This window comes from Gadus chalcogrammus, chromosome 22 (assembly GCF_026213295.1).
Source record: "Gadus chalcogrammus isolate NIFS_2021 chromosome 22, NIFS_Gcha_1.0, whole genome shotgun sequence".
Classification (NCBI taxonomy): Eukaryota; Metazoa; Chordata; class Actinopteri; order Gadiformes; family Gadidae; genus Gadus; species Gadus chalcogrammus.
This window is the reverse complement of record NC_079433.1, coordinates 5,962,465-5,989,897: the sequence shown is the minus strand read 5'-3', so window position 1 is coordinate 5,989,897 and position 27,433 is coordinate 5,962,465. Positions and strand designations below refer to the sequence as shown.

At 44.1% G+C, this 27,433-nt stretch overlaps 6 protein-coding genes across 8 annotated transcripts in view; all 6 read right to left on the bottom strand.

The window, feature by feature from the left end:
* Nucleotides 1–1,132, bottom strand: part of laptm4b (lysosomal protein transmembrane 4 beta) — a 9,967-nt gene extending 8,835 nt beyond the window's left edge. The window contains exons 1-2 of the mRNA XM_056582831.1: nucleotides 1,031–1,132; nucleotides 396–742 (exon numbers count right to left, since the gene is read on the bottom strand). Of these exons, the coding sequence (XP_056438806.1) occupies nucleotides 396–488 (93 nt within the window). The 5' untranslated portion in view covers nucleotides 489–742; nucleotides 1,031–1,132. The remainder of the gene's footprint in view (nucleotides 1–395; nucleotides 743–1,030) is intronic.
* A 1,287-nt stretch (nucleotides 1,133–2,419) lies between these two features.
* Nucleotides 2,420–8,504, bottom strand: mtdha (metadherin a). Its single transcript, XM_056582829.1, has 11 exons — nucleotides 8,025–8,504; nucleotides 7,536–7,637; nucleotides 7,232–7,352; nucleotides 6,632–6,781; nucleotides 5,966–6,178; nucleotides 5,722–5,796; nucleotides 5,427–5,492; nucleotides 5,115–5,227; nucleotides 4,791–4,901; nucleotides 4,593–4,674; nucleotides 2,420–4,218 (listed from the first exon to the last, which is right to left on the bottom strand). Exons 1-11 carry the CDS (start codon nucleotides 8,502–8,504, stop codon nucleotides 4,163–4,165), a joined length of 1,569 nt encoding a protein of 522 aa, XP_056438804.1. The 3' UTR covers nucleotides 2,420–4,162.
* A 516-nt stretch (nucleotides 8,505–9,020) lies between these two features.
* Nucleotides 9,021–13,554, bottom strand: rrm2b (ribonucleotide reductase M2 b). Its single transcript, XM_056582830.1, has 9 exons — nucleotides 13,299–13,554; nucleotides 12,616–12,780; nucleotides 12,250–12,366; nucleotides 11,306–11,439; nucleotides 10,274–10,368; nucleotides 9,957–10,090; nucleotides 9,585–9,689; nucleotides 9,306–9,419; nucleotides 9,021–9,183 (listed from the first exon to the last, which is right to left on the bottom strand). The coding sequence occupies exons 1-9, from the start codon at nucleotides 13,320–13,322 to the stop codon at nucleotides 9,031–9,033; spliced, it is 1,041 nt and encodes a 346-aa protein (XP_056438805.1). The 5' UTR covers nucleotides 13,323–13,554; the 3' UTR covers nucleotides 9,021–9,030.
* Nucleotides 13,555–13,999: 445 nt separating this feature from the next.
* On the bottom strand, nucleotides 14,000–19,726 carry LOC130375487 (nuclear transport factor 2-like). 2 transcript variants are annotated; one of them, XM_056582429.1, is made up of 5 exons: nucleotides 19,621–19,726; nucleotides 17,909–18,035; nucleotides 17,222–17,293; nucleotides 17,025–17,123; nucleotides 14,000–14,355 (listed from the first exon to the last, which is right to left on the bottom strand). In XM_056582429.1, exons 2-5 carry the CDS (start codon nucleotides 18,011–18,013, stop codon nucleotides 14,239–14,241), a joined length of 393 nt encoding a protein of 130 aa, XP_056438404.1. In that variant the 5' UTR covers nucleotides 18,014–18,035; nucleotides 19,621–19,726; the 3' UTR covers nucleotides 14,000–14,238. The 2 variants fall into 2 exon arrangements, with proteins under 2 accessions (XP_056438404.1, XP_056438405.1); XM_056582430.1 differs by having other exon boundaries at nucleotides 19,626–19,709.
* Nucleotides 19,727–19,828: 102 nt separating this feature from the next.
* bloc1s4 (biogenesis of lysosomal organelles complex-1, subunit 4, cappuccino) lies at nucleotides 19,829–23,174 on the bottom strand. Of its 2 annotated transcripts, none has more exons than XM_056582428.1 (5): nucleotides 22,782–23,174; nucleotides 22,477–22,548; nucleotides 22,195–22,296; nucleotides 21,768–21,902; nucleotides 19,829–20,881 (listed from the first exon to the last, which is right to left on the bottom strand). In XM_056582428.1, exons 1-5 carry the CDS (start codon nucleotides 23,091–23,093, stop codon nucleotides 20,795–20,797), a joined length of 708 nt encoding a protein of 235 aa, XP_056438403.1. In that variant the 5' UTR covers nucleotides 23,094–23,174; the 3' UTR covers nucleotides 19,829–20,794. The 2 variants fall into 2 exon arrangements, with proteins under 2 accessions (XP_056438403.1, XP_056438402.1); XM_056582427.1 differs by having other exon boundaries at nucleotides 19,829–20,884; nucleotides 22,782–23,171.
* Nucleotides 23,175–23,240: 66 nt separating this feature from the next.
* pard6gb (par-6 family cell polarity regulator gamma b) overlaps nucleotides 23,241–27,433 on the bottom strand; it is a 37,366-nt gene continuing 33,173 nt past the window's right edge. Inside the window, exon 3 of the mRNA XM_056583443.1 lies at nucleotides 23,241–26,011. Coding sequence (XP_056439418.1) covers nucleotides 24,735–26,011 — 1,277 coding nt within the window. The 3' untranslated portion in view covers nucleotides 23,241–24,734. The remainder of the gene's footprint in view (nucleotides 26,012–27,433) is intronic.

The window sequence follows — 27,433 nt, the reverse complement described above, 5'->3', positions numbered from 1 at the left end:
AATATCTTGAAGCAGCGCACATTGTAACACATTTGTAATATTTTAAAGGTGTGTGTGTGTGTGTGTGTGTGTGTGTGTGTGTGTGTGTGTGTGTGTGTGTGTGTGTGTGTGTGTGTGTGTGTGTGTGTGTGTGTGTGTGTGTGTGTGTGTGTGTGTGCGTGGGTGTGCATGCGTGCATGTGTGTATGTGAATGTGTGTTATGACTCCAAAGAGGAGACCTCTCAAAATGGCCAAATGAGAACCGGGTTTAAAACAACAAGTGATGAACAAGGCTAATTCAAGACCAAATTAATTACGACATTAAAGTAGGCCAACATAGGTTTATTCCTTGACACATTTAGGCTTTTTCACTCACAACGATAGGCTATATACATAAGTACATTAATGTTGCTTACCATATACCATATTCCCAAAATAATAGTGCCCGTCCGTACATGGCAGCAGAGGCAGCAGCTGGTCGAATACCAACGGTCCCACGGGGAAATCATGATTTATATCGGTAGCTCGAGCTCTGAGCGTGGAGCTATATCATGAAGGCTGCACCTGACCGCCGCGTCGAGGCTCACGTCTCTGAGAAACGGGAATGTTCCGCTCGGAGGGAAGGCTTCGTCGTCGCTGTGGTCACGATCGCGGCCACGTTCGGTGTGTGCCGGATTCCGCCGCTGCGCTTGTTTGCGCTCCTCCGCTCATCTACAGCCCGCCAGACGCGGGACACGTGACCACGAATAGGCTCGGGCACGCACTGGGGCAGAAAATAAATCTGTTGGCTTTATTTTTTTCATGAGTTTAGATATATTTGAAGTTTTTATACGTTTTTATCTCAATCTTTCAAGTAAATAAATGTGGCTCGCCGGGGCAGGTTCGTTCACAAGATTTTGCTTCGGTGTATGTTCCTCCTATGCAACTTTAATTTAAACCTGGTCAGAAATATCATGACTTGATAAGTTTAATTTTCGTATTACCTGCAGTTTTTTATTAAAGTAAACTGTTCAAAAAAGCATCTAGGCTACTTATAAACATGTAAACGTACCACGTGTCTTCAGTCGCCAATCAATGTTTATTATCGCTAGTTGGGACATTAAAACAAATCTCAGCCGAGTAGTAGGCTACTATAATTATCTTCTCATAAAAGCTTCATGTCGATATAAATCTATTTCACTATTGTATTTGTAATTAAAGAAATTAAATAAACATCATGTGTCAAACCCGCGGGTAACAAGTGTGACAGATGGACCCGCAGCGCGAGAGGTTCAATTGGGAGGACAGCATCATCGTCATCATCATCATCATCATCATCATCATGCTCCTCATCCTCCTCAGTCACATGAGCGGATTTTCCACTGCCTAGGAAGACTCCATCGACCAGGGAACGGACAGCCACCTCTCTGTGGTCTAGAAAGGCAACTGCAAGGGAAATACTAAACAGACGAGCCCTGTTGTTTGTGACCTAATGTGGATTTCCGTTGATGTAACTAAGCCTTAAAGACAACAAAGTCAGAACACGTCCGTTTGTGATAAACAACATGAACGCATTTCAAACCATTATCTTCGACCGATATACAACATTGTCTTATATGATCCAAATGTTTCTGTATCGTATTTCGCAAAGCAGGGAAATATGTATAGGACAACACTGTATGAGGAAGATTGTTGGAGACACAGAAACGTAATATTTTTTTTTATAAACAGGGATAACTGAACTTCTACTTGTTAAATGTGCAGTTATGTGTAACACATCTGATATGAATATCAACATGCTTAAACCAGGGATGAAATCTAAATGTGTACAACAGCCCCATACAAATAAAAAATCGACCAGACATGACATTTTCACCATGTTGTTCAATATGATCAGAGACTGATGATGATGGTAGTGATGAAGAGGACATCACAGCCATCCGCATAAACACTAATCTATTTAGGCTTAAACCAATCAGAAGGAACACCAGAGGAAAACACGGCTTCAGTCGGAAGTGGATGTGAATGGACGAATGAGAGAATGAATGAACGAATGATTGAAAGAGATTCCAAGAGGATTACATGTGAATTGGGAGGGGGGGGGGGGGGGGGGGGCGGGGGTTGGTGGTGGGCGGATGGAGCCAAAAGCAGAGATGATGGCAGAAGAGAGTGCAAAAGTATGTGATTGAAGAGCAAGGGTGTGTGTGTGCGTGCATGCGTGCGTATGTGTGCGTGCGTGCGTGCGTGCGTGCGTGTGTGCGCGTGCGTATGTGTGTGTGTGTGTGTGTGTGTGTGTGCTTGTGTGTGTGTGTGCTGCCAAATTGTGCAGTTCACCGTTGACCGCAGCAGCTTGGGTCCCCAGGAGATGTGTTGGCTCGGTAACGGGCTGTAACAGACCTCAGCCGGTCCAGAGTTATAGGGCGAGGGGCATCGTTATAGGGCCATAGCTCATACTGGAGGTCAGATGGTGTAATGTGGTAGTAGTTACCCTCACTGTTTCAAGAGAGAATAGATACAGGATCATTTGACAAAGGAAATTATTATTTATTATTCAGTGCTGCATAGTTGTTGTTCTGGGTAGTTATATATATATATATATATATATGCAACCAATGTATTGCCGTTTTTTATACATAATTTCAATCAAACAACACCCTGGATACTTTGAAAAGAGCTGAATTAGTATCTCTTAAAAAAATTGCTATTTCATTTAATGAAAATCACAACCTATTGAGACAGACATATTTAAACATGACACATTTTGAAACATTAATTAATAATTTATTTAATTTAATTTTTCTAAACCGACCAAAACAGACATTTCAATTATATTCCTCCAAAAGACTAAATCAATCTCAAAATGATTTAAAGACAATCATATAAATATGCTCATTAAATAATTAATTCATCACAATAGCAAAGATCAAATAGGGTTTCTTTGATTCCATACCCGTCTCCTTGACAACAGCCTTGTCAACAAAAATAAACATGTCAAGGTACTGTACCACCACTAGCCAATCAACAGCTTGAAGCAATACAGCTCTCCAAGGACTAAAAAACGCTTAATTAGACTGACCTGCTAATCACATTCAATTAACACACACAATTATCAAAGACATGTACACTGAGATTCATCTGACGTTTTGAAAGTCACAGACTGAAACAAAAAAGTCAGCTCCCATCCTATATGACTACAGTTTAAGGCCATATAAATGCATTGCTCTGTATATTTTTATATATATAAACGGTTACAAAACAATGTTGAAGATATTTAGCTGCCAAGTATGCAGCCTCTTCCTGCATTTCCTAATAATATAGATGTATAGATTCATGCCAATAATCCTTTTCTGCCTCAGATGAATGTTCCATTTCTTTTCCACAGATTGCGGACAAGTTAAGTCAGGATTTTCATGTTATCATATTCTACAAGACAATCTCTGAAAAAATTCAAACCACAAAGAAAGAACCCAACTCAGAATAGCCTTTGCCACAGTGTAATTACAAGATAATTAGAAACAGCCCTTAAACTATGGCAAGGCGCAGAGATCGGAAGAGACGAGAATTATGTAGCCCATGTACGGAAAAAGTCTGATAAATTCATAGTGTGGAATTTCAAGTTAGATATCATTGACCAGAAGGCCAGCCCATAGCGCTACCTCATATTAGCGAGCTTTAGTTACAACTATTAAAGAGCGACAGCGCCCCCCAGTGGTGGATATTAGTATAAAGCAAATGGAGGTTATCAAATGCCATTGTATAAATCCTGGAACCGCAATAATACACCCTAAAAATACAACATAAAAAAGAACCGGATCAATGTTAAAAGTGCAACATTACCAGGTTTAACCTTTCCTTCCTTTGCTGTAATCCGGTGTGTACATAAAGACACACATAATACATAAAAACAACAACATAGATACAAATGTACTAATAATGGGTTACTAATAATTCCCTTGCATGTCCCCTTGTCTCAAGATCGAAGAATGGTACAGGCCAAACCGTGTCAGGTTCACGTCCGCGCGAACGATCCAGCAGCCAGGTCGTCTCCCCTTCTTCTCCCCTTCCTTCCTCTTCGATCAAAGGTGCAATTAATGCGTCTGAGAGGGAAGCAAGACCTGCTGCAGCCGGGAGACGTCTCATCAAAGCACTCATCAAGCAGATGCATGTGCTTCACGCTGCTGACCTGGGATCTGGGTTTGTCTCTTCAAGCATGTTTCTTCTGGCCTGGCTTCAGACGCTCTGTCCTCTGCTCAGACTTCTCTGAAACAAACCAACCAATCACAATGTCCAGGTCACCAGGGATACATATGTTGGATTTGGTGTTAAGAAAGGAGAATATGTAGAGGAATGTGATACAATTGAAATGTGAAGCAATTGTATCGTCTTTTCGATGGAAATATGTAAGAATACGTTTAAACAATAGTTCTAAAGTCACTAGAATCCATTTTGTTATTGCTGTATCATAATAATAATAATAATGGATTTAAATCATATAGCACTTTTCTAGGCACTCAAAGTCGCTTTTCAGTGAAAGGGGGACATAAGTATGCATCATAATCATTTCACTGTTAATTTTCCTATTTCTAAACAATATCTCTACACGTATTGTAGGAACTGGTTGGTTGTAAAATTACTCTCGGAGTCCGGTCGTTTAGCAGACTGCTTGTTGGAAGTAACAGCTGGGGCCTCTTGAGCTCTGGGAATCGTACCACCAAGCTAAATCAAAAGAAAACCACACAAACAAAGAATAAACACTATTATTTAGTATTTTTTTACATCACTCCTGCACACTAGCGTTTCACCCCATTTTACTCCGAAGAGCAGCCTCTTACCAGGGCCACAGTGGCTGCGCCTTCATCCACAGTCTTATTCTTTTTCTTCTTCCTCTTGGTGGATTTGGTCCCACCTACGGAGTCCTCCGTCACCTTCTCCTCGAACGACACCTGGGTCACGGCAACAACACGTTAAACGCACACACTAAAACTAATAACAATCAAAGACAACAGTGTAGGTTTGTTACAAAGCAGCCATTGTGATGATCTACCGTCGGCCTCAATGGTCCGGAACATTCTCTCAGATCAAATGTTTTAAAGCGTGTGCCCAGCATAGGAATACTACTTCCTGTATATACTTTGATCTGCGTTTAGTGCGACTACCTCTTTGGGTGAGGGGCCCTTGAGCGGCACCGGAGAGCAAGGCCCTTCGTAGTGGCCCCAGTGCACCAGAGGGGCGCTCCAGTCCGAGCCTGCGTCGCCAGCCATCACGCCGTCTGGGGGAACGCACCGGAACATTCATCCTTATTCCCACCAATCACGTCATCCCTCATCCAAACCAAAACTATAATAAATCCTATCGCCCAAAATAACTAGTGTCTCAATTCTTTCACTTAATGGTTTGTTAATTTGTCAAGCTAAGGGCACTGAGGATGCTTAAGGACTAGAGACTCTTGTTATGTTTCAAATGCTTACTCAAACCACACCACTCATCATCAGGTTGGATGTCCCACTGGAGGGTAACAGGAAGTGATGCGTGCTCTGAGAGGGATGGAGGGAAGGGGGAAAGAGACAATAAGAAATGCTATGCATACGCAATTGAAAATCAGCCCGGACTGCAGCTGTATCAGCTTGGGAGTAATAATAATTCGGAAAATAATTAATCTAAGAATGGCTTATGAACCCGTTTCTGTATTTCCTGCTAGTCGATTTGATTCTCCTCGACTCAACAAAATTGACTTCATGCTATTATCCACCGTTGGGAACCAACCTGCAGCCTTCACTTCCTGCAGGGTTGTCGGTTTAACGCCAGTACTGGTTCTGCTTTCCACACTGCTCCGTGTCACTGGGAAAGATCAGAACAGGGAAAACAAAAAACAGCATAAAATCAGCCCATCGTCAGATCATTTCAATTTTTTGGACCAAAATAATTGTTGTAACCGGTTGTTACGATGTCCTTCCCAAATAACTGGATAGCTGGATACAAAAGTTGAGGCAAGGCTCCAGGCCGGTACCTGGCTTGTCCTGAGTCCAGAGCTTGGGCTCCGGCTGGGCTCGCTGCCGCTGTACCCTGGAGCTCCACTTCTCCCTCTCCCCCCCGCTGGCCGACGGACCCGGCGGCTTGGACCCGAGATCCAGCCGTCCTCCTCCGCCACCTCCTCCTCCAACACCTCCTCCTCCTCCTCCTCCTCCATTGGTGGAGGAGTCAACCTTCCTTCCCGGAGGCCCTGAGGGGGAACAAGGGAGTGAGAATTTACTTTTCTAACTCGGGCGGGGACCTGTAGGAGATGTTAGGTCAGTAGACCAAAGTGGCCCGTTCAACCAATACATAAATAGAACGTCTAAATCGTTGAATCTATTTTTAATCAAAGAAAGCTATCAATGCCGCCCGGTTCAAGTCCCTGTGTGATGGACAAATTAAACATGACATCTAAAAGATATCTCGACCATGCTAATGGCCTGTATCTGGCTGGTTCTGACTGCTCACACTGGTACAGGCCACGGTACTGAGTGAAAGCTTGTTTATTGCACCCCACAAGCTGTCGGGCTACAGGCTACCTGTACTCATGCTATCAATCGGAGGAGATTGGAGACAAGCAGCGTGGCCCAACTAAATCAACAGTCTGGTTATGAGCCCCTTGGCGCACCGGGGCTCGGACCCCACCAGGGAGCTGGCCTACCTCTACTCCTGTTGCCTGAGGGGGCAGGTGTCTCCACATGGGTCCTCGGAGCCGTCTTGGGTTCTCTAGGGCTCCCAGCATCCTCTGGGCCCTTGTCCTTCTTGCGCTGCTGCTTCCTCTCTCGCTGGCTGACCTGGGTCTCCCATGCTCCTGGGGGTCAGACACTTCGTTTCACATAGAGCACTCAGCTGGAGTTAAGGACCCTACAGGATGGATGGGGTGGGCTATACCCTCATTACTGTGACCGTACCCTAAAAACAACACAGTTTCGTAGTTTGGATTGAATGCCCGGAACGTCAGTGTGGAGTTTGGAAACAATTTTGGAAGAAAGAAATACTGTATAAGGATTCTAATACTTTACTTTAACCAACGTGTCTGATCACAATAATTAACCACATTCATTTGGCCAAAAACCTAATCGCAAAATGCCATCAAGGCGTTGGACGATGTTCAGATCATGACCAAAAGTGGGTTGGGTAGAACAGTCATAGTCTTTCCGACTGTAAACGTCGACCACGTTATTGTTTAATCATCTGGGGAATGAGGTTGTTGTCTGGTCAAAGTGGACGTGTGAATGAGTGTATACATTATACTCCTCACCCGCATCAGGTTCTGTTTCATCGCAGGTAAAAACACTGATGACCGGTCTCACTATCGCCTTGGCTTTTTTCTTGTTCTTCTTCACCTGTACAGGTGCCTTCTCCACCTGCACCACCGTCAGCTATTGTAAAAAGTGCACAGGTTACATTGTATAGAATGTGTGTTTTGTTGCTGTGAATGCTCCTTTGTCAAGTATTTTGCTGGCCTTTGGCTCGCATACACGACCTTAACGGCAAGTGTGACTTCCAAAAGTGATCAGACATAAAACAATACAGAGAGAAGGAAATAAATAGCTCACAAGTACCTTCACCGGTAGTTTCTCAGCAGGGGGCTGTTGTGATGACGTCTCCCTGGATGCTGTGTCGTCGTGAGGTGCAGAGAACTGCCGTCCATTTGACTGTCCCTTCTGGTAAACATTACGTTTTTGAGAATTGAAAAAGGAAGAAAAGTCCGTTTTAGTACAGGCCTAGCTCTGTGTTTATGCGATGCAGTTTATTTAACAATGCAGCAGTGACTGTTGATCATACATAATCCAAATGATGGAAGCTAGATAATTACTGTTGACAAAAACGAAACAGAAAGTGAATGAATGCCTTTACAGGGGAAATGTTTTTGTGGAACATATATTTCTGTGGAATATATATTCATGCTGGAATATCATCAGCGCTGTGTCATTTAACACAAACCCAGTAGCCCCATTGTTAAATGAAACAACGCGTTCACTTGAACGGCGCCACAAAGTGGACGTTTGTTTTCCTACATCCCGTCAGCTAACGCTCTCCGCTCACCGTACCTTTTCGGACGATTTCTTCTTATTTTTTCTCTTCTGATCATCTGGCTTCACACTATTATTGAGGTCGGCCTTGAGAGGCTCCTCGACCTGAACCTTAGTGAACGAGGATCCTCGGGTTTTCCCGACTGACGCTCCGCCACAAATCGCGACCCAAGACAAAACGAGCACCACCAGCAGCCCTGCCGCTGCCGTGGACAGGAGCACCCACGTCGGGTAGACGTCGAGATTCAGACCCAAATCGAGGCCCAGCTGGTTCTGGATGTATCCTTGCCCCGATGAAATTATTTCTTTCAGACGGCTGGAAAGTAGCTCTGCTTTTTCAAAAGCTAACGCTTGGAGGTTCGTTGCCATTTTTTCCAATCGGTTTCTCTTGCTGTCACGCCGGCGTATGTTTACAAGAGGAGTGGCTAATCTGGGAGCCTGGAAGAATGTATTGTGTTTATTGATATCTTTATTTTTTTTAAAATTCATTTTAACCATTTATTCCCAATTTATGTCTATGGCTGGAAAAATGTATACAAGATATATACTTAAGAATACTCCAGATAATTTTATTAGAAAACATTTCATTATTGTAACATAAAAATTATAAATCCTATTGGTCAGACATATGGTATGGTTTAACCGTTTTTCTTAAATCCATCTCATTCGTTTTATTCTGTAGCTTATAGTAGGCCCAATTATGAAAGTACATGTTCACCGTAACCCCTTAAATAAAGAATTGATCATGCTCAATAATGCTATTACTGCACATTAAAAAAATGAAAAAAGTTAAGTCAAAAGTCGCTGTCAGGAGTAATTCGCCGTCAATTATATTGGAAATGAAAACATTAAAATAATATCATATTTGTAAAACATATGGCATGGTATCCTTTTTCTTAAGTCTATCTTTCTTATATTTTTATTCTGAAATAAAAAATAGTTTTAGGCCTAAAATCATATTTCACATTGATTCGAACCCCTTCAATAAATATACTGTTCAGTAAAAAAGAGTTTATGTAACAAGTCAAAAGTCAGCATCCACTGTGAATTCCCCGTCCATCATACCCGACATGACTCCAAACTTCTGATACTCAGCCACTCGCTTCTCAAAGAAGTTGGTTTTGCCCTCTAACGAAATGGACTCCATGAAGTCAAACGGATTTTCAACTTTGTAAACCTGAAAAATAAGCAAAATGCAAACAAGTTATTTCAGCATATATTATAAATAATTATATTGATTAGATCAAATACTAAAATAAAACAATTTAAATTCAGATAAAGCCTGGATAGATTCATCACCTTGGCCAGCCCAAGTTCCCAGAGGAGTCGATCAGCGACAAATTCAATGTACTGGTTCATTAAACCGCAGTTCATTCCAATCAGAGCCACGGGCAAGGCCTCTGTCAGAAACTCCTGTACCAAGAGGACGGACAGAGGTAAAGATCATTTACAAAGGATTCACCTCGCCAGGCCCAAACACAAACCATTACTTACCCTTGTTTGACTTGGATGATGTGAGCTAGCAGAGACATTGGTTGTAAATGTGGTTGAAAAAATCTTCCAGAATGCAATGCTGACCTGTTCAATGCTGACAGCTTTGGTGATGATGTCCCTGACTCTGTCCTCTGACGGTTTCTTCACCAGGTGCTTGTATATCAGGCAGGCGAAATTACAGTGCAGACCCTGAATTACACACACACACACACACACACACACACACACACACACACACACACACACACACACACACACACACACACACACACACACACACACACACACACACACACACACACATTAATCAAAGGTTCTTGATGCAGACATCTCTGAACAAATTCTAATTAAACCTAATAAATCTTTGAGGACAAATGTGGATGTCACAGCGGCAGAATTAGGGGGACAACGAATAAAAAAAAAAAATTCAAAGGAATGTGGTGTTCTGACTCTAACCTCGTCTCTACTAATCAGCTCATTGGAGTGGGCCAGGCCAGGCATCAGCCCTCTCTTCTTTAGCCAGAAGATGGAAGCAAAGGAACCCGAGAAGAAAATACCTTCAACTGCTGCAAAAGCGACAATTCGCTCCCCTGAGGCAGAAAAGATTAAAAAGAAAGAAAACCACTGAATTCATGTTTGGGGAGATTAACAAACATTGGCGTCGATGACTTTTGTGTAGAAAAGTAACATTTCAAAAAGAAGATCAGTAGCACTGTTTATTTAGCACAGATGGGCGCTATATTATATTGCAAACACTACTGATTCCTACACACCGAATGTAGATTTATCATCATTGATCCACTGAAATGCCCAATCTGCTTTGCGTTTCACACAAGGCATGGTCTCGATGGCATTGAAGAGATGCTCTCTGCGAACAGAAAACAAAAACAGGACAAAAAAAAGCAGTTAGGATTCACACACCATGTCTTTGGTGTATGGCCAACACAGAGCCACATAATATAATACGTTAACTGGAAATATAACTGAAATGACGGTTACATTATCTTATGAACAGGTGCATCAAAGCTTCTTTTTTTTTTAATTCCAGTTTCAATGTTATGTTATGATGTCAGGAAGTGTGGAAGACAGGCCACCACAGCTGGAACTGGTGCTTCAAAACAAACTCTGAGTTGACCTGGATTAAACTTTGAATGTATTCCGATTGAATCAGTCCAGGTCTTTTATGTCATAGTTCGGAGTATTCAGCATTTGAGCTATAGAACAATACATGGATAACCATATTCACAACAGTCTTAAAAAAAGAAAATGCTTCGCCTTTGTAATAAACAGAATTATCTGGATACAATAATTTGCATTCATAATCACAACTGTCTTAAAAAGAAAATGCTTTACCTTCATAAAAATAATCTGACGACAGTCTCCGCCACATGGGGCGTTTCTTCTTTTTGTTTTTTGACCTACATCACTGGAATGCTGTTTGATTGGCCTCGGGGGCAAGGTGAGGCTGCATACCTGTCCATTAACTAATCAATGCGCACAGGTTAAAGCAACTCTCACCCCTCAAACTCAGGAAGATCTCCTGCATGGAGAACCTTCTTCATGTATCATTAACTTCAAACTCTACTATAAAGAGGCTGTCAACATCACGCTGTGTCCTTGTTTGGGATGAGCCCAGTAAAAGTCATCTTGGTGGCATGTAGCAAGGACATTGTTACACTGATGTTAGATAATAAGTTATGACTGGGGACTAAAGGTTTGCAAACAACGAAATGTTGTACGCCAACTTTGCCAAACATTCTACCGTAGGGAGTTTATTAAGGCAGTGTGCTTTATAGGCCACCTACCTTTGTTGCAGGTCCTGGATGTACGTATTGATGAGCATGCTGTACATCTCTGAGTGGACGTTCTCAATGAGGATCTGGAAACCATAGAAGGAGCGAGCCTCCGGGATCTGCACCTCCTGACTGAACCTCTGGACCTGTGCACGTCAAACAAACATGATGGCTATGAAGTCTCTGGACCTGTGCAGGTCAAACAAACCATGATGGCTATGAAGTCTCTGGACCTGTGCAGGTCAAACAAACCATGATGGCTATGAAGTCTCTGGACCTGTGCAGGTCAAACAAACATGATGGCTATGAAGTCTCTGGACCTGTGCAGGTCAAACAAACATGATGGCTATCAAGTCTCTGGACCTGTGCTGGTCAAACAAACATGATAACTATGAAGTCTATGGACCTTTTGCAGGTCAAGCATACATGATGGCTATGAAGTCTCTGGACCTGTGCAGGTCAAGCAAACATGATGGTTATGAAGTCTCTGGACCTGTGCAGGTCAAACAAACCATGATGGCTATGAAGTCTCTGGACCTGTGCAGGTCAAACAAACATGATGGCTATGAAGTCTCTGGAACTGTGCAGGTCAAACAAACATGATAACTATGAAGTCTCTGGACCTGTGCACGTCAAACAAACATGCTGGCTATGAAGTCTCTGGACCTGTGCAGGTCGAACAAACATGATAGCTAGTTATGAAGTCTCTGGACCTGTGCAGGGCAAACAAAGGCGATGGCTATATCATCATATCATGGTCACTCCAACTACAAGACCAGTGTAGATTTGGCCCCTAGCTACCCACTATGGATCAGAATGTGACCCTGCAGTGTGTGCACACATGGCCCCGCAGAGCCCAGGGGATCTCTGGGCCAAGAAGCCCAGAGATCAGTACTGTCAAGTCCTGAATGCTCCAACCGTCACTGGCTCACCCATATTTGGTGTTTCCACCTTACCAGGTTCTCGTTGACGATTCCATCACTGGCAGCGAAGAAAGCCAAGATGTGGGACAGGAAGTGCTTTTCGTCAGGTTTCAGTTTGTTCCAGTGAGCAAAGTCCTTCGATAGATCCACCTTTTGAAAAGAGCCAGTAGGGAGAGGGAAATAATTCTGATAATGAATGCACGTGTGTGCAATGCACAAAGTTCTATAGTACCTCTTCTGTATCAATATTAAGTCTAATGTTTCTACCGAAAAAACAAAGCATGAAAGTGCAAGTAACCATGTGCCATGGAAAAAAAGAGTTAATGGTTGATGTATCAGATATATAATCCTAAAATAAAAATCAAATAAAAACATTACTCAAAAACAGATACCACATACCTCCTCAACTGTCCAGAAAGAAGCCTGTGCCTGCTTATACATCTTCCAAATGTCAGGATATTGGATTGGGAAAATGACAAATCTTCTTGGGTTGTCTCGGAGCAAGGGTTCATCTTCTTTGTCTTTATTCTTGAGGTAGTCTGAATTCGTGTTAAGCTGCCCATTCTAATAAATAATCGAAAAGTTGTTTTATTATACAGCATGGCGTACGGAACTGTAAGCAACCATTGTTTATACATAGTAATGGTAGAAATGTAGATGAAGCTCCCCTTATAAATAGGGACTGTGACTTTAAGATAATTTTGTTCTGTGCGCTTGCGCGATAGCTCTGTGCGGACATCTAAATGGTAAATAGGATAAAATAAACGCATTTGCAAATAAAAAATAGCATCGATGACGCTATAATTCAATTATGATCATTTTGAGAACTGCGGGCAGTTGTCAAAATGCGGGCTTCAATGCGTCAGAGTAAAAACATAACACATATAGACGTCTTCAAAAGTAACTATACACGGAAGTGTGCGTGTAGACTAGAAAGGGTAACACTAAATAGTACTACAAACTAAAAGCTTCCCTTATTGTCATTATAGACTACAAAACTTGACACTTTACATAAACAAAAGGTACATGGTGGACAAGGCGGCTTATGCGTTTCCTGAACCCCAGGCAGCTGCAGTGCTTACCATTTGACCATTGGCTTGCGTCATAGTCTTGGATGTGAAGGTCGTACCGAAAGATGAGGGTCGTGTTGTTGGTAATCCAACTAATATAGGTGACCTCCTCCGCTGTTACAACTGGTTTTGTTGCATGTCGCAGTCATTGCATCGAATGTCGAGCTTGCTTGCGGTTAAAGCTTCACCTGGAGGCCAGTAAGAGATACTGCACCTCCAGTGCAGTATCTTGAGGTAGTCCTGATAGCACTCTGGAGGCCAGTAAGAGATACTGCACCTCCAGTGTTGTCAAAAGCCACGGTCTTAATATGGATAAATGATGCGTATATTACTTAGTTAGGGTGACCAGATTTGAGTTTGTGAAAAAGAGGACACTTCGTCGCGGGGGGGGGGGGGGGGGGGGGGGGCGAAAACATGGGTATTTTTTCTTTAGTTCGTCCGTGAACTTACATTTACGTTTAGGCATGGCTGCAGACAGTGGCGATCCCAGGTCCCCCGGGCAAGATTGTTGACGGGGGGGGGGGGAAACACAAATATGCGACGAGGCAAAAATAAATAAAAAGATAATAATAACAATAATATATATATTTTTTTTATTTTTTGCGACGAGGCAAAATACCGGACGTTTTTGGAATCCCTGCCGGACGCATTTTTTAGGTCTCGAAAAGAGGACATGTCCGGGAAAAAGAGGACGTCTGGTCACCCTAACTTAGTCAGCACAAATTTTATTTAAACTGGTCGGCACCGTATTCCTGCAATAAAAGTAGCATTTTCCATTGATAAATAGGCACGGCAATTGATGGATATAAATCCTCTATGGAAAAAATGTTTATTGTAAACAGAAGAATTTGGGAAGGCTTTTACTAAAAGAAAACATTGTACAATTGAGGAGCTGGATGTCAAATCTTGATGGTAGGTACATTTGTGCGAGCCCAACAGAAGATCCACAGTGCTATGCTCCAAAATTGTGTATCGACAACCGGAACATGTCGTTGGAGCAGCCCCAAGACCCCAGCTCGTTCCGCAACTGAAACACCTGCTGGAAGCCCATAACTGGGTCGTTATCAGCCTGCAGGAGAGAAGGGAAACAAACAGGACCACGGTTATTGACTTCTCAAAAACATGACACTTTGTACATCTCCCTGTTTATCCCTATATTTTAAAATATTCATTTCAGTTAAAACTTATATTGTATTTTATTTATATTTTAAGAACTGAAATACAGAGAATGTCAAAAACATTTCCCTACACATGCTGTATGAGTATTTGATCAATAAAAACCTTTGAATCTTTGATTCACTCAGTGTTGTATTGTGCGTTACGCTGGCATACACAAAAAGGACCATACCAGTCTGGGCGGGGAACCAAACAAAACCGTGTCTCCTGGCTCCACTAAAACATCAGCGATCAATATGATACCACATTTGACTGTTAGTGATTCTGCCTTAGTGCATTAAATGTGGGTGTCTCTCACGACCAACGTACACAACCGAGGTAGCCCTTTAGTCTTTGTTACAAGACGTATATAATACTGGTGATTCATTTTATTCCCCCCAACAAACTGTACTGCATTACGCCTGTGTGGGTGTTTGGGTTGTTTCTATTCCATTCACTAGCGCATACAGTATATGACCTGTGTGTAAAAAAAATACTTAAAAGCTGAGCTGCTGGTATGGGAGAAATTCACTCTGACATTTATGGGTAATCATTATCTTGCTTACATGCAATATGAAATAAATGAGTATGGATAAAAAAGACCACATTCTGAGGGAACATCTAGGGGGCGCTTATCACACCTCCTGATAGCAATGGACGCTCTCAAGACAGGTGGTTCAATGTTAAAACCGGTTCTAAAGTGGTGACCGCTCAGAACACAGGGTTTTCTCAACAAAGCAGGAAAGCAGGGCGAGGGCATCAGAGTGAGCATGAAGATGAAAGGAGCCCTTTCATTTATTATAGTCAGCCAACTGGTGCATGGTAAAAACCAATGGGGGACTGATGTTAGGGACAAGAGGTATCCAATGTACAGGCCCAGGTCATAGGGTGCTGGGCAGTGCAAGGGGTTGGAATTTATACATTTTGCCAAGCCTGATCCCAGAACAGGAGTTCCTTGGTTTTGTAATTACTTCTGTTCAAGTGATAATAAAGTCTATGTGTTCCAGACAGGCCCGCGGCTCTCTATACACAGAGTATGCAGAGTGCGTAGGCCACCAAGTACCTGAGGGGGCACCAAAAAATACATTATTGAATTTTAAAAATATGCAAATTAGTTATGAAGAGGCCCACCGTTGTTTGTTCTTAATTGTATAACCTATTATTATATATAAAGAGGGGGGCTCTACCTCTCTTATTTTGTTAAAGTGTTAAGGTATTGCGTTGGTGATAGTCATTGTAGTATTTAATGACATTGTCTAGCATACAATGCTGTGTCTAGCATACAATGCTGTGTCTAGCATATAATGCTGTGTCTCATATGTAATTGGCCTACTTGGAGAAGTCTTGCTTATGGCCAATAGAATATGGAATAGATGGGACGCAAGTGTCCTTCTTCCATAGATTCTTGCTGGAGGATACCAATCTGTGGGCTGAACGTGTGTGGTGGCTACTGGCAGACGAATGGCAGTTGAACAGAATACTGAGGCTGATAAATTACTTAAGTGGTTGGAAGAAGAAGTCATCTCAAGATACATTTATATATAACTGGCAAGATTTCATGACTCCATTAAAGATTCAGTGAGTGACAGGATTCACTGTCGCCAGCTCGAGCCAAACAGAGGAGACGGTTTCATGGCTGTGTGGGTTTTGTCGTCTACCCTTCGGCGCAAATTGTTTCACAAGAACAATGTGGTTGAATTAAGTGATTTGCTTGTGACCAAGTTGTAATTGAATTACAGGATATGGCCGGGCTTACACGAGAGCAGCCTGGAGGGAGACGTATTAAAAATAGCTATCTCTAAATATATTTCCCCTAAGCACATAGACTGCCTCACAAGGACCATATGAGTCAAAATAAGTGATTCATCAATTTAAATGTTTTGTATTTTTATCCGAATACATTTTCCTAACTGTGTGGACAGAACATCAGTTCACCAAAAGGTTTACACTCGTTTAGCCTCTCAAGTCTCCTAGTTCTAAGGAGCCGTGTGGTGTTGTGGTCGTCAAGTCCCCCGAGTTATACAGTTGATTGTTTGTGCCTGCAGTCACTCCTATAAGCAGCAGCTGGCCCCAAAAGCCCCCCCCCCGAAGAGGGGAGGGGCCCGGGGTACAGTTAGAACACCACTGCGGCTGGGTTCTGACGACCCGGCACACGCCTCTTTCAAGAAGAAAGTAAGGGGGGCGCGAATACCCTGGTATCCCTTAACACCGCCCCAAATCTAAGACATAATGGTTCCGAAAGACAACACTTGTATTGCAATTGATTTGTGGTGAGACTGTGCTCGTGCTAGAATTTATACAACGGAGTAACTTTGCCAATAATATTTGTTATTATATGTTTAAATTGAGCCCCTGGAAGAGAAGGCTACGATGGTTTAATACCCAGATCGGTATGGTCCATTAAGTTTAGCACAATGAAATAAAAAGTTACAGAAAGAAGAAAAAGCACACAACCCAACCCATTGAGAAAAAACATTCTAGACAAAATATGAACATGGGCTTTGGGGTAATGTGTAGAAGGTTTTAAAGTCCTTTGTCTGACAGACCTTAAATACAAGTACAAAGTAAGAAGGAAACACTCACCTTTAGCTGTCCCATCACCATAACAACAATACAATTATCTGGTGTGGGTTGGCAGTCCTGTTTCGTGATATTGTGTTGAATTGTTTTGAAAGGCAAGGTCTGCGGTTGCCAGGGTGGAGAAGAGAAAGTTAGTCCGAGAGCTAACAAACGAGGAACCGTCACACATCACACACAAAGTGAGGGGGGAGGACACTTACGGTTAATTTGTTTACTATGACCTCTTTCCCGTGGAACATCTCTCCTTCCCAGGTCATCCAGGCGGATTGATACTGAGGGAACAAACCACACCACATGTAAGTGCCTTGCACAGAGGCAACAAGATGGAACTAGATTTGATCACGCTTTTTAAGGGTCCTGCCCCTAGGGATTAGTACAGTTTATAGAGGGGTACACGATCATGCTTTTTTTTTGGAAGAAAACCATCTTTTTTTGTTTCGATATATTTGGTATCCGTTTATGGACAGGAGAGCGGAGCGACAGGCAAGTGTGTTGAAACAGAGGGCATGACTTGCAGCATTGCAGGGCCTGGGTCGCTACTCGCTATGACGCAGATTGCCTGTGTGACAAGTGTGTTGGGCCAACCAGAACACCTATTTTAATTAATGGGTGAAATGGATAAAAAAACAAACATTTGAAACCTTCCTGTCATTCATTCAATGTGTGATTTACAATTAACACCTTTTTGACCATCTCGTCCATTAGTCATTTATGATTAGACTTTGATTCATTGATATTGTTATGATGGTCGTATTGATGAATATTGCAGTTCTATAATCATCCGTGTGAACGATCACTTCAGTAAGCCCATTGACAGGCGGCATCGCAGTCTAAAAATACAGCATGTCCTTAAATGGGGCCCAAACACTGGGAGAAGACAGACTTACATAGAGTTCGCCCAGCGACGACCGGTTGCCAGTGTCAAAGCGGGAATAGTACAGCTGGATGAATTCCTCCCCGATCTTCTGCCAGTCCGGCCTTTCATCAGCCATGGCTTAAAGTGGAGCTGTGGACCTGAAACCAGAGGAAAGGTGCCTTAAATCAAGTGTAAGCAGTAGCTACATGAGGGATAATCAAGGAATGTGAACATAAACACAAAGATAGGTATGAGCTACCAAAACTCTCATGTCGTAATCGTTTGCTGATTTATTTGAAGAAAGCATCCTGCTTGTGGACAACCATTTTGGAAGGAAGTATCATGGTACACATGGGTAAATAACAACCTTGATCCCACATTGAACACAGTGGTACTGTTTATTATGCCAAACCGACATTTAATGCAGATGTCAATCAGGATTACTACTTAAAGACAGACTGGACAGGTTTCTTCCCCAGGGGGAAAATGCATTTAGTCTGAACATAGTCAGTTAAACAGCACATCATTTTCATCTGTCACTACATTGGGATCTTGAGTTCGAATGTGTAGAACACATTTGCTACTTCCCTGGTATTTATTTCCATAAAGGTTGTGCATGGATAGATGGCGTGCTATGCAGTCTTCTTCTCTTGGAATAAAGCGGTGAACCAAATACGTCACGGTGTAATACCGCCCCTGTTGGGTTTAGAGGGGAAATCAAGTCTGGTCTGGACAGGGGCGGCCATTGGTCCATGTACCCCTAAAAAAAACATACGATACAATGCTATGCTGCGCCTCACCCATTCAGCCCTGTAAGCAGATTTACCGATACGATTTTGTCAAGAGATGGGACGATCCTTTACCCTGCATCCTCGTCTGCCTATGCTGTGGCCATTTCATTTTAGCCATAATTCATATTTAGTAGCCCGTGTGTGGACATTAATGTATCAAATATGTCAGATTTTAACTCCTATTATCCCGATATACTACAACCGCCTATTCAGCCGTCCCTATGGCCTTGTATTTCCCTTGCATGTCCATTATCCTATATTTGTGCTATAATCAATGACAACTCAAAATGTATCCCAGGTAGCACAAACAGTATTGATTTGTGATTGTCAAATCTCAGAGTATAAAAAGCACTAAACGAGATCACACCGAAACGGGTTAACAAGCACAACACACACACATCGACACCAAGTGTTGATGACAAACCGGCTGCAAAAAGTTAATCTGAATGTACTCCACCCAGTGGGTCGGTGTGCAGTAAAAGATAACGTTTTACTTTTAGATCCAAGGTTGGTACTGCCAACACCAGCAGGTTACGGGTGCGTGTAGTATCACACAAAAACAGCAAAGTGAACCTTTGTGTAGCCTCAGTGTTTCATTCAACAACCACTTAAAATAGGGTGTAGAAATTAACTTTAGGCGACTTTATCAATACCATTTGTCTCGAATGACCCCACTTTTGATAGCTCGTCCACACAGCATAGAAACCAAATGACAGATTATAGAGTGAAATAGTGTCGATCGACCCCCAGACTTGTGGCAAACCCGCGTTGTGTGTCCAACAAAGTGAGCTACCCCTAGTAGCGCTAGATAGCTAACACCACTTCTTCCGGAGCCTGGAAGTTAAGTTTTACAGTCCTACAAAAACTCTTATCCTCGTAATACAGCATTCACCATCTTCCACACGAGTAACCAATACACGGGTGTCTAGTGTTTCCAAATGTAACGCTTTACCTTACAGAGAAGTTTAAGTTAGAAATCAGTAAGCGATCCAGCGTGGAGGAAAACCCTCGGGAGGTTCCCGCTTCATCCGGGTTATGCAGAGGTAAGACGTCATGTAACCGCCGACCAATAGCCGCCGTGTTGTCATAGCAAGAAATAAAAAATGGGGGACAACCAGGGCCGTCAGGGGGCAACCATAGGTTGTTCTTATAAAACATCAATTATATCGATATATCTCTATACCGACAGACACACACAATGATATATTTATACAGATTATACATTCAATGCAAAAGATTCACACACATGAAAATATATTCTCCAGTCCGCAATAACCTTTATAATTTGCCAGGAGTATTCAATGTAAATTAATCTGGTTTATTTGAGCACCAATTGGGTATAATAAATCACGTGATCACTCAGTTTATTTATTTTTCTCGACCCTACATTTCATACAATTGCACTAAATTGAAGGAGCTCTAATATTGCTATTCTCAGTCTGAATGTGGCATTCTTTAAGTGTGTGTGAGTGCAGTAACCTCAGCCCATTGTAGTTCTTTACTCTCTAAACGTGCTCTAATGAATGTCCATGCAAATAAAACACAAGCCATTGAACCTTTAAAATCATAACAACTTTACCAGTCAGTATTAAGTGACTAGCGTGGATTGGAAGACATTGTGAGAGCTCCATCGGACCGGGCCAATGTCACTGCTGCACAGTGATGAAACATTACAAAGTTACGCTGAATACAGCATACACGTATATAAACGCAGGTAGTGTCCTGTATAAAAAGGGCTGGGTGGATTATTCTATGACGTATATTTACAACAGACTTCTCCAAGGGTCTTGCCTTGCAAGTCGGGGTAAATATTGTGCTCCTTGTTTAACAGAAAGCAAAAAGATGTATTTTTCTTTCCGCCCAAAATATAAAACAAAAACAATACTTATAATGAGGCACTTTTTTCTCTCTTCTAAAATCGAAACAAAAACAGAACCAATAGATATTCTTTTGTTAGAGTTCAGTGCTGATGCCAGGAGAAGTTGACGCTCTCTTTTTCCAGTCATTTGTTCGGAAAGGCGTCTATTGCTTTAGTGTGGCCCCTCCACATGAAAGTCCTCTGGAGACGGACGGCAGTAAAACGTCATTGCTACGGTCATGATTAAAACCGACAGGTTCTGATGGGATCACTGTGGCTGAGGCGTGAAGTGGTCGTCTGTCCGGAACACGGTGGGGATCTCTTGCCGCTGCGCTGGTCTCCTAGGGCTGGCCGGCTTCTGGGGGGGGACGACAAACCACACCATTACGACCTTGCTGGGAGCTAGCAGTCCTACTATGTATAGCCAAATTTTTGAGGCAGGGGCAGGACAGAAACTGGAAGGGGCGGGGTTACGCCTTGTTTCCTCATTTGGTGTGTACATATTCTACCAAGAGAAACTCAGAATGACAGTTATGCGCTCACAGGTTCCCGCCTCCAGCAAACTTGGCCAAAACAAATAGGGGGCGAAAGAATGTGAAATGCCCTGGTCAGCCGGATGTGAGATTGACTGCCGTCAGACAGAAGATATTCATCTGATGAAGTATGATTTGCGAGACTAGATTGCGAACCCGGACCAATGACGTAAAATTGTGCAGGCGTTGTTCCCCCTTGGAAACAGAGTTGACGTTGTGACCACATTTAGTTTCACAACACATATAGTATTTTCAATACAGGGTCAAGTAGCTTTGGGTGCCAATAAACTTTATTCCAGACTCAGGTGGTCCGTATAAAATACATACAAAACACAGGCCTTGAGTAAAAACCTAAAAGGTGCGTTCACACCAAAAGACATTTGTCGCCCGTTTATGTCGTCACCCAAGTGTTGTCGCGCGGCAAATCATAAACTGTCGCTGTGCAAGTTTTTGCAGGAGATCTTGCTGCGGTTCACCCCAGACGTGAACGTCTCATGAATGCGCTCGCCTGTGCAGGGTAAAAGTGTGGCACGGAAAAACCAAAACTAGTCGCCGGTTTTCTCTAGCGAATAATTTTCCCGATTCGCGTCTCTACGTTCACTTTCTATGGGATCGTGTCGCCCCTTCGCGTTGGGTGTGAACGCCCCTTAACACAGCAGAATCCCCCCCCTTGCAGATGACCCAGAGGAGGACAGGTAGAGTTCTTACATTCAGGAAACCTGGAACGCTCATGGTGCGGAGGATCTTCTTGAAGGCCCCGGGCAGAGTCCCCAGCTCTCCCTCTGCCTGTGTGACCTGCTCCTCCATGGCACCCACGTTTGAACCCACCATTTTGACAAAGGCCTGGGGGGAAACACATTGGGCGGGTGGTAGGCACTTAACATTCTGGATACATATGTTTTCTATTGGTGTATTCAGAATCTGATCTGAATAAACAACAAGAAATAATTGCATCAAAAGATCATGTTCCATTGATTTCTTGAGTTGGTTTGCCATTTGGTCTGTTTAGAGATGGCAGACAATGGAAAAAACACACACACACACACACACACACACACACACACACACACACACACACACACACACACACACACACACACACACACACACACAATATAGGGAAGCTGGCATTTACTTCCAGCTTGTCAATTCTGCGGTAGATCTGTCTCATTTCATCCGATTTTCTCTGGATCTGAGGTAGATTCTCATTCACTATCTGAGAGGTATCATTGCGGATCTAGAGGGAAAACAAAAAACAATACAATTACAGTCCAATAATGAGAGAACAAACTGTTCTAGATGTTATTGCCAGTGTACAATAACAGGTCATGCTGCAGTAAAAAAAATATATACATATGGAAGATTAAATAAAAGTGATTTTTTATTAGTGTATCAAAACCCCCATGCCCCATCTTACCATATCAAGCATTCCAACGAATTCATCTACTCTTGTCAGCATTTCTTCCAAGCTCCTATCCAAACAGAGCACCTAGAAGAGAAACTCACGGTTTCCTATAAACTGGTTCAACATAGAGCCAACCACACACACGGTTCTTTGTTATTGCAAGCAAGCTTCCCAGTGCAGTCACTACATTCCTTGCATCACACATATCTCGTTAACGCTGGCACTGGGTGCAACAGTCCTATACGCTCTATGCTTGCATAAACCCTGATTCGATGTTTGTGGTTAGCAGCATCAAGGCGTATTAACATCCCTCTCACCTCTTCCCCAGCAGTCGCTCTCACATAGGAGGAGTAACTCAGAGCCGTGTATCTCAAAAGCGCATCATCCTCTTGATCCGAGTCGTCTGGGTTAGCGATGCCAGGTACTGGTTCGTTAAAGCTGGGGCTCTGAGAGACGGCTGCTGCGCCAAAGCTCGGACTCTGCGACACCGTGCCGCTGCTGAGGATCTCGCTCACCATAGACAGACTGCTCGCACTTTGAGACACTATACCGCTGTCTTTGCTTATCTCTGCACTGGACTCCTCCAAGGGCGATAGGAAGCCCACCCTGTCAATCCGCTGATGGTCCATTTTGTTGCTGTGGTTTGTTGTACTACTACCGTTTTTTGACAACTGAAGAAATCACGTGTGTTCTACTCGGAAGGAGGCCCTCGAGGATCAAAACAGTCCACAACGCGAATGGGGGATATACAAACGACCATGTCAAAAATACATTTTTTTGGTTACTTGGCAGAGAGTAATAAACCACTGACCCCTTCCTATTAAACGGCCAAAATGGTTATACAATTTGAATTGATAGTAGACAAAAAAATACGCATTAGGTGAAGCAGTACACCCGCGTTACCAGGAACATTTTTGAAAAAGCAAGAATCAAAATAAAACCATAGACCATCTTTATTAAGCTACATAAAATGATATATGGGGAAGGCCTAGTCTTACGTTACAATACACTACTATTGTACACTCTTCCTTTATGGATGCAATGCGATTCCATATTGGCCAGCAGATGGCAGCAGGGATTTTGTCATCCCGTCCGTGATGAGGTTGAGATCTTTTACAATCTATGGGTGACATCAAGACAAAATTTGATTTCAGGCGTGTGCCGACTCGTTAGTAGCTCTCAGCATCTACATTTGTCAATCTTTAGTGATGGCATTTCGGGCATGCACGATCATATCTTACAGGTTCAAAATGAGGTGTTGCTAAGATAAAATGTAGACTACTTGATTCTCAGATTAATGTCGTTGTAGTCTAGCCCTAATCTTATACTGCTCAGTGGAAATTCAGGGTGTATACAGTTATATCCTTTAACTGTTTCAAGTAGGCCTACTTCTGTGACTGATTATGGATAATGTGAGGCTAAAATATATAGGTGTAATGATGCGCTGTGTGACCCAAGTGATGTGTTGCATCACTTAGGACCACTCTAGTGGCTTATAAGTAGGTCCACTACACTGACCCTTAGAATACTGGTAGGGAATGACAAATATCAGTTATAGTTATGTATTATAGTTCCATTTACTTATTTAAGGAATTTAAGTTTCCAGCGATGTATGAGAGGTGAGGGTGTATGAGAAAACAAAGAAACGGTTAAGTTTGGAATAATTTATTGGAAAAGGTTCAACAATTTGATCAAATTTGACAATGCATAAAGGAAGAATAAAAAAAAAACAAAGACAGGGTTCACAACATTTATAAGAAATATAGTATCACTGAATTAATTACAGAATTTATGATTTTAAAAAGTCTATTAGGAAAACATTAAAGTTGGTCCCAGTAATAAGAACAAAACAACAAATCAACAACTCAATAAAAGTGGTCACTAATGTGAATAGAATACAGTGGATTTACCTATAACACTTTCTTGTCCCCAAAATTATTTAAAATAAAGACAATGAAAATGTTTAGAAATACACAGCAACAGATCAATTCTTTTGTTCATCCTTTTTCGCATTTAAAATCCATTTCTCAAAATCTTACCATTTTATCTTTTAACAAAAATAACACAAAAAGTGATAAAATGAGTTTTGCATACTGACTCGTGAGGAAGCATGCCGACGCACAGATGTACCGGCCCCGCCTTTAAAATCATCCAGTTTAAGTCTTTAGGCAGCTTGGAGGCTTGCTCTCTGTCTGTCTGCACCTTTATGTGTGTTTGTGTGTGTGTGTGTGTGTGTCGTGTGTGCATGCGTGTGTCCGTGTCTATCCGTGTTATAGGGTGATGACGGTGCCGTCCTCCTCCACCCCTCCCCGGGGCAGGGCCAGGCTGTGCCTCGGGTCCGTTCTCAGGGAGCTGAGGATTTTATGCAGGCTGCCGTTGCTGTGTCGCAGGGCCGGGTTGCTGCTGTGGTGCTGGGGCTGAGCGTGGTGCGGACTGTGGGGCGTCTGAGGCCCGTTCTGCAGGTTCAGGTCTCTGTGGAGCTGGTAGCTCAGGCTGTTTTGGTGGTGGTGCTGCTGGTTCTGCTGGTGGTGTTGTTGCTGCTGCTGCTGCTGCTCCCTTTGCTGCTGCTGCTGCGGCTGCGGCTGGTGGTGATGGTGTTGGTGGTGTGTGCTCCCGTTGAGGCTGAGCTGGGAGTGGAAGGAGGCGGTGGACACGACCGACGGAGGTCGTGAAGGAGGGCTCGGGGGGGCCGCAGGTGCAGGCACCGATGCCGCCGGTGGCGGCGGTGGGGGCGCCGAGATGGGAGCCTGCTGCTGCTGCTGCTGTGGATGATGGTGGTGGTGGTGGTGGTGGTGGTGGGAGCGCGAGGCGGTGGACGCCGCCGACGCCACCGACGCGTTGGACCGCCGCGACGGCCGCTTCACGCTGCTCTCGATCACGATGTCCGCCTCCTCGTCGCTCTCCAGCTCGTCGGGGTAGCCGTGCGTCAGTGGCCCCGAGGGGGCCGCCACGCCGCCCGCCCCCGCAGACAGGGCGCCGCCGCCGCCGCCGCCGACCGACAGGCTGGGGTAGCCCGTGGAGCCGCCGCTGTCCGACGACTGGCCCGAGCTGCCCGAGATGCGGCTGCTGCGCACCACGTTGTTGCGCTGGTTGACGGGCTTCACCGTGACGATGAGGTTGTGGCTGTTGGCGATCATCATGTCCGTCACCTGGTCCAGGCTCTTCCCCGACACCTCGATGCCGTTCACCTCCAGCACCTCGTCGTTGACCGCCAGCAGCCCCGTGCCCTCGGCCAGCCCGCCGGGGACCATGCGGGAGATGAAGATCCCGGGCACCTTCTCCAGGCCGTGGGGCGTGACGCGCACGCTGGAGCCGTCGCGGATGTAGAAGCCCAGCGGCTTGTCCGAGCCGTGGCGGTAGAGGCGCACGCGGCGGTGCGACTCGGGCAGGATGTCCACGTCGATGATGGAGGAGACGGGCCGGAAGTCCTGCGGCATGCCGATGCGGATGTGCGGGCGCTTGCGGTTGACGTCGTTGCGCATGGTCACCACCGCCTTCTTGCGCCGCGTCAGCGTGTTGGTGCCGAAGCTGGTGTAGTCCACCTCTTCTGTAGGGGGGGGGGGGGGGGGGGGGAGGGAGGGAGAGGAGGGGAGAGGAGGGGAGAGCGTTGGCTTCAGGAAACACTATCACGGGTTGTGTTCACATATCAGATTTCCCAGATTGAGGCAACTGTAAAATGATTCAATGTGCTCAACACTAGCTTTGTTTAAATGTATTTCTTTTCCCTCTTCTCAAAGTTTTTCCATTTTGAAAAGAGCCGGAACTTAACGTGTTAACTTCGTATAACCTTGCGGGAAACAGAGGCAGAAGAAGACATGGCATCTTTGGAATACTGCAACATTATGAGTTCACTTAACTTGGGTATGCAAATAACATAGAGCCACGAATTAATTGCTGAGATGGCACATGTGTGGTGTATGTGTGTATGTGTGCTTTTGCGTATGTGTGTGTGTGTGTGTGCGCTTTTGCTTGTGTGTGTGTGTGTGTGTGTGTTTTTGCACGTGTGTGTGTGTGTGTGTGTGTTACATGTGTGTGCCAAAATGCTGAATGGGCAGAGCAGGGCAGTATCCTTCTCCGGAGGTGAGCCCCCCACCCCCCGACCCCCCGTAGCTTCTAACAGCAGCTGCAGCGAGGCGCTCTTTCATAAGTGGCAACATGTACCTGCACCCCCCCCCAACCCTTCCTGCCCCCTGATGAAGCGCAGGGCCGCATGGAACTCTCTAGAAACTAGCTGAGGGGGGTGATTCATGGCAACCAGGTTGCTTTTGTTCACGAGTATCAGAGAATGCGGATAGAGACAAAGGCGAAAAAGCGATCATTTATTATGTCGTTATGCGATGATGTCCGCAGTGGAAGACGTGCAACCGGCACGCTTAAGCTAAGCTGGTCTGAGGTCAGTCCTGAGGCTGAGGACTGGGAGCGTCCATAGCTTACAGCCACCACACACACACACACTCTGACAAAGTGAAGGAGACTGGACCGGGAGCCGGTGATAACGGGGTTGATAAGCCGGCTGCTTTTCTCCCTCTCCCCCAGCGGAAAGGGAAACACAGTGAGGCGCCATGTGACAGGAAGCCCTGGTCCCACAGGGTGCTCTCACCCCCCCCCCCCCCCGCTTCCATGGCAACCCGAATGACTCATCCGTTATCCTACTGTTTTGGGACACCTGCCCTTATGCTTCTTTCTGGTGGCTCGCTGTGTGTGTGTGTGTGTGTGTGTGTGTGTGTGTGTCTGTGTGTGTCTGTGTGTGTCTGTGTGTGTCTGTGTGTGTCTGTGTGTGTCTGTGTGTGTGTGTGTGTAACAATTGTTCACAAAAACTAAACAAAAGCACATAAAAAAAAAACAACGTAACTCCTTATTTCCGTTCTCACTGCTGCACTTCAGTTGGAATAAAAATGAATCCACTGAACCTATACTTTCGGTGAACGGAGTGTCACCGAGAACTAACTACCAGGGGCCTAGGGGATGT